Genomic DNA, 6,610 nt, shown 5'->3' on the forward strand with positions numbered 1-6,610 from the left:
TAGGATAAGGAAATAATAAATTAACCAAAATCAATAGGTATTAACACATCCATTCACACTGGAGATTCCACCAGTTTATAGTTCACAAATATCTTTTTCCATTTGTGTTAGCGTTTATTTTTGTTTTTCTGTTCGGCTTCATTAAGCGCTGTCACACACCCCAAAGATCTTTATATACCCTGCGCCTGCGGTGAATCTAAGCACAGACTTAAAATAAATTTTGTTTATTTTTTACATAAGGGAAAACAAAATTTATCAATTAATGGCAGACAGGTTATTTTTAAAAAATGCTGCATTTAACAAGATTAACTTCAAGACAAATAATCCGATACAATGGCAAGAAGTATGTTCACACTAAACATTGTATAATAAACATTGAGACAGAAAAATGCAATTTTAAGGGCAACACCAATCACAGTGACGTTTTATTCAATTATTTTCTGTATTTTTATGTTTTTTAGCGTCTTGATTTTGAAATATTCTAAATTGACAGACAAGCATGTTGAAATTAAGTTTTTATTTTTAGTTTGAAACAACAGGGTTGCGTCAGGTCATGTCTATTTTTTCCTTTTTACTGACTTAAAGGCCCGTCTATTTCGTTTTGGTCTTTTCTATATAATTCGGGGTCCGTCCCAAAAAAAATAACCCCCAAAATCTTTTTTTTTATTAAAAAATTGAAAGAAAAAATTTGGAGGAAACAAAAAAATCAAAGCTTAAACCTATTGAAAAATGTTCCCCCTAGAAATTGGTTAGGTGATTAAAGTAACTTTCCCCCTTTTTTTTTAAACAATACTCAAAAAAAGGCTTTTTTCTTGGGAATTTAAAACACTTTTTTTCCTTGGAACCCCCCCCCCAAAAAATATTGTTACAAAAACAGAAGCCTCTAAGCAATTTGTGTGTCTTTAACCTTTTTAACATAAAATCCTACACTTTGTTGTTATTTTGTTATCATATATGTATATTTTTCTTTTCACCCACAAAAAATGTAACACTAATTGTTAAGAATAAAGTTGTGGTTTGTTTGTATCCGCCTGTTTTTTGGTAGTTGAAATGGCTATGTACAAACTTATATATTGATCACAACATGTTGAAGAGAGAGGTTTGGCCCCATAAACCAGAAAAGATTAGACTGCGCGTTCTCTCCTGTCCCACTTGACCATCATTAAAATTAATTCAAAAAAAAAAAGATGTTTTTTTTTCTTTTTTTTCCCCCCGTCGGTTTGTATTATCCCCCATACACACTTTTTTTCGACCACACCTCCCTCAAAGGATAGGTTAAAAAAAAACATTGAGACACATTTCAGTAATTATTTAATAAATTGTATTTTGAGACTGTCGTTGTCAATATGTTTCGTAAAATATTTGTTGATTAGGTTGAACAAATAATCAATATGAATCTCAGCCTCCTTCCTCACCTGCCTTTATAAAGTATTTTGTAGTTATACGCATTCATATTTTGTTTTTTTTCTAAAGACTCTTTGTTTTCGGAGTAAAATAAAGAAAAATTTTTGTATATGCCCCTAAAATTCCATTTTAACTTCCATACGATTTAGTTTAATTAATAAGTTCAAAGATTTGTAAACATTTTATATTTACCCACCTCAAGGACCTTTTACAACGTATATATCTATATTTCTTTATAAAATATATGATAGTTAAAATAGGATGACCAAAATTTTATGAGGCCCAAAACCGACACTTATAACAACTGACCAATTCAAAGTCACCAAAATGGTATTGGTCATTTAAAAGAGCTTTTCTACATTTGCCAAGACACAACATCAGACACACCCAGTTATTAAAAGAGGTTTTTGGGGAATTTAGTTTCCCCCCCCAAATTTTTTCTTCACTGGTCCGGGCTTGGCATTGAATACTTCCACAATATTATATTTTTAGCAATACTGGCAGTTATATAACTATTTAAAAACCAGTTCTATATAAATCTCGAACCACAATTTTTAATCAAATCCGCCTTTCCTTTGAATTATTTATATAATAAATAGGCCAATTACAAATGTTAAAATATACTGTAACAATACACAGATACTAGGGGAATCAAAACAACAAATCCTACCCACTTCTAGATATATTACACCCCACCTCTTTAATTTTGGAGCGATGCCACAAAATTGATATTTTTTTATTTACCACAACGATAATAAGAAATTATTGTGCTTGATAACCACATCCTATGGGTTCAGTTATTGTTATTCTTTAGTAAACTATCTATAAAGTGCAAGCCTGGTTGGAAAAGAAAGGTGGAATTTTAGATACTATTAATAGGTATTAAAAAAACTGTGCCTGATAATAAGCGTATGTAGTCTTTCTAAACCCACTAAAATCAGACACTGCCCCATACGTAAGCCAGCCAAGATCAAGCACGTTCATTAAAAAATCTTTAAAACCAAACGACAGCAAAGATTTGCAAAAGAACATTTTGATGATTTTTTGGAAACTGCAATGAATATAAATCTTAAAAACCACACCAGTCTATAAAAACCCTGGGTTACCTAAAAGAAACCCAAAATGCTTATCTCTCTGTATTCTATTCCTCGGCGTTGTTCCTATATTTACTCACACAACATATGATCCCTGTACCGCTATAATCTTTTTAAACACAAACGACATGGGTCCATCCAAAAAATAGTGAATAAATTTCCTTATATGTAACCCTACACTATTTTGCTCTCCCAATTCCATAACACACCTGGTGGAAACAATTACACAGGTCTTTGAATATTCCTTATATCATACTCTACAAGGTAGATAAGGCGTTCCTATATAAGTGACACACCGTTAAAAAAGAAAAAATTGTTATCTCTTATCCCGGAATATTTTCCTGTTGTTTTTCAGGGCATTTTATGAGCGGTTCCTCTGTGAGTTGTATTCCTCGTGGTCCTTTCGTGTGGAATGTATGAAAAAGGCAGCATTGTTAACAATGTTTTTCTTTGAGACTAAAGTCACCACCACGTAAAAAACCTTTTGTATATTTTTTGATCGGGTTAAGTTGTAAGTGATGTTGGGATTTAACTCCTTTTGGGGTTTTCCTGCACTCGCGCGAAAATAGAATACACACGCGCATATTAACAACATGAGCGCGACACCACTTCCTTCTTTTGGTATGTTATTTTACCACCCCTGTGGCCTTGGGCTGAGCTCTTCTTTGATGATGCGCCAAGTATTCGCCGTGTTGTACACAGGAATAAAGAATCTTCCGTACCAGTCCAGGAAAACTGTCTACTCCCCTCTGGCGCAATCTACACACATTCCTTACATCATGTTCCTTTTTTTTATGTAACTCTTGAAAACTTCCACAGAAATTCTCATTGTGATCCAAATACGTATGAATTATAGTCCCGCTGATCTGCGAATACTCTTGTAAGCGAGCTTGGCTAGCTCCAGCATTTATGGCTCAGCTCCAACCTCCCGCAAGTAACAACGAGCGCAGTCAAGTCCCATCTTTAGCTCAAGACCTGAGATTGGTCATGAAATCTGTCTGGATGTGGAGAAATTGGTTTATTGTTGTTATTAACTATTATCTTTCTGTTCCCCTCCTGATAAAACCAGGGCAAATTGTGTTGGTGGTTGTTTGGATCCAGTGTGATTTGACATGAATATTGTAAGAACCGCAGCTCTGGTCGTGGGCTCTGGTGTGAGAGTAAAAGATCATGTCCCATACCCTCTGTTCGTCCTTGCAATCCATCTCATGCACAAAGAAATGGCTTGTATTCCTGTTTGCGTGGCTTTTTCGCGACAGCCGCTGTAACATCCTCAAGCAGCTGCATGACAAAGTGATATTTGGTCTTGGTGAGTCTGTAAACTGCAGAAGGTTGTGACAGTAGGGGTATTTGTTGAAGAAACTGGTGTTAGTCCTCTGTGGGCGGACGGGAGGAGAGTGTTCGCAGCTCATACCGTGCGCCTTTCCTTCAGGCTCAGCGATCCGTCCTGGTTCAGGGCTTTCTCCTGGAAGGTCCTTTACCCGACTCACCTCAAAGTTTCCTGCCCTGGGAATCTGATCTGCTGGGGCTTCAGCATCAAGAGCTTCCTTTTCTCCAAATGACACGGATCAACTTCAGTAAAACCTTCCTCACTGTGGCTCCACTGTTTTATCAGCTCAGAGTGATTGATGGTCTCCACCGTCCTTGGGCTGAAAGCACCTTCCCAGATCTTTCTCTCTGAACCTTGGATTCTCTGCTGGATGTTTTGCCTGAGCTTTGACCTGAGCTGCGGCTTCTGCTTCTCAAAATCGCTTGTGTTGGCAGGCCTGAGATGCTGTGTCGTGGCAATTTATGTCATGCCATTGGGAGCAGACGATTACAGATACACTTCTGATCAGTGGCGGCAGAAGATGCTTCATGCAGCCGTCAATGCCATGACGGGAGCAATTGGTGTCCTGAAGTTTAAAAGAGTTCGACAAGTTTGTGTTTTCTTTAAAAGTAGAGATTCATAGTCGAGGTTCGAGGTGTTGCTCCACAGTAAGAACCACACAGAAACAGACAGAGCTTGAAGCTTTCGCTTCGCTCCCAAGTGCAGAACATCACGGGTAGGCATCTCCTGGGTCCGGCAATAGCAGTGATCAGCAGCGAGCAGCTTGAAGTCCAATCCTTCTTCCCACTTGCCCTCCGCACTAAAAAACTCTGGCCCAACATGGTGTTCTTTCGGGCGGCCCAGCACAGGGCCGTCGGGATAAAGTTCCTTTCGACCACTCTTTCGACACTGAGGGCAGCTGTGGATTTTCTTCTCATCCTCTTCATCCCAGAAGCTTTTAATACAGTTCATGCAGTAGCTGTGTCCACAGGGAATAGTCACCGGATCCTTCAGTAGATCCAGACAGATCGAACAGCAGAATTTTACCTTGTCTGCCTGATTTCCTTGCTGCGCCATTTCACCTCTCAACAACAGGGAATGACTCAACAGTTTCACTTTCCTCACAGCTATTAAAAGCTTGACACAATAAGCCAAACCTTATTTTCTTTGCACTTTGATTTGCAGTCATTTGCCTTGCTTGTTGAAATATCAATCACCAATCCTGTACTGGCAGATTTATAAAAGGGGCAGGAACTAGGAAATATTTAGCCAGAGTTAACAGTGTTTGAGATAAAGGGAGGAGTTAACAGTCTTTATCTACTTAAAGGAAAAGGAGTGGTTTGAACCTTGGTAGCACTTATGACCCTTATTTAGACGTGTACATTCAGTGTAAACTTTGTAATGTTCTAAACCTTTAAACCTTTCAGATTGAGCTTTGGTAAGCTTTGATAACATAGTTGAGCTCCTTCTGCATTCAGGTGGTCAGTTGTGAAGCAAAGCAGGAAAACAGGTAGTTAAGTTAATAGGCATCTGTTAGGAATAATTTCACTTTTAACTTTACCTTTCAGAAATCAGAAACTTATGCTGCTCCATTATATTTAATAGTATCATAAATTGGACTTTGCACTGCAAGAGAATTAGTGAGGTCTAACACTGATGTTGGTTGATATGGCCTGGCTCACAGACAGCGTTCAAGTTCATCCAAAGGTGTTGGATGGGGTCCAAATCGAAGTGAGAAAATAATTTCTTCATGGACCTGGCTTTGTGCCCAGAAGCTCTGGCATGTCAAAACAGGAGGCTCTTCCCTAAACTGACACAAAGTTGGAGACAAACTATTATCATTGTATGCTGCATACATAAGCATTAAGATTTCCCTTCACTGGAACTAAGGGGCCTAAACCATGACCAAAAGTTGTTGGGGCTGTCTTCCTACTGTTGGCCATATAGTCTACTCATAGAAAACATGTTTTGTGTTGGTGTCAGGTTGAAAGATAGCATATGCAATTTTGAGATTTTAAATGCTTTCAGGAAAAAGGGACAGAGAGAAAGTATGATGATATTGTCAATAGACCTTTTTCACATCAGCCATTTTGACATGAAATAGTAGGGTAAACACAGGTCTTACCAATTATACTAATTCTATTTAGTGTGGCAGAGCCTATCCAGTGAGCCAACATGCACAATAGCAGACTCTGTTTGACCTCAATGGAAAAGAACCTAAATAAGTATCAGCAGTAACACCTGTGTTAACCCTACTATTTCATGTCAAAACGGCTGCTGTGAAAAAGGTATATTCTGTACTGTATCTCATGTTAAAATGTAAAAGTGTAACCACTGAAGCCGGAGATATATAGTACTTGTTGCAGATACCCTTTTAATCCATTTTTATAAATAAATGTATGCAGAGAAGATTCAGTTAATCAACAGTAACAAAGACACAGCGGGTTAACATGATGCCACTGCATCAGTTTTTATTTTCACAGTTGAATGCATCTTTTCAATCCAAATCAAGGCTTTGCACCCTGATCCCAACAAACATACGTTTCATATCAACACACATCACATTACAGATCATTGTTAGCATTAAAACATGTCTAGAACATGTCCTCAAAACACTGTTGTTCTTACATCTCCTTCCACTTCAACCTAGGACTAGTTTTCCTAAAAGCATCTCGAAACAGACGTCTGAAACAGCTGAAATTTGATTTAGATTTTAAAATACTCAAAGTGCATCTTTGCTTAATTTAGGAACAACTTACTCACTTTGAGGAAGTTTGAGCTAATAAGCTGTAAAGAAAAAACT

The 6,610-nt window shown here is 37.7% G+C and overlaps 1 protein-coding gene across 1 annotated transcript in view; it reads right to left on the reverse strand.

The window, feature by feature from the left end:
* LOC118338517 (formin-like protein 7) overlaps nt 1-4,884 on the reverse strand; it is a 15,082-nt gene extending 10,198 nt beyond the window's left edge. Inside the window, exons 1-2 of the mRNA XM_035675828.1 lie at nt 4,489-4,884; nt 3,989-4,272 (exon numbers count right to left, since the gene is read on the reverse strand). Of these exons, the coding sequence (XP_035531721.1) occupies nt 3,989-4,272; nt 4,489-4,884 (680 nt within the window). The remainder of the gene's footprint in view (nt 1-3,988; nt 4,273-4,488) is intronic.
* Between the last annotated feature and the right edge of the window lie 1,726 nt (nt 4,885-6,610).

This window comes from Morone saxatilis, unplaced genomic scaffold, assembly GCF_004916995.1.
Source record: "Morone saxatilis isolate NCDOM2014 unplaced genomic scaffold, NCSU_SB_2.0 Contig4, whole genome shotgun sequence".
In the NCBI taxonomy this organism is placed as follows: domain Eukaryota; kingdom Metazoa; phylum Chordata; class Actinopteri; family Moronidae; genus Morone; species Morone saxatilis.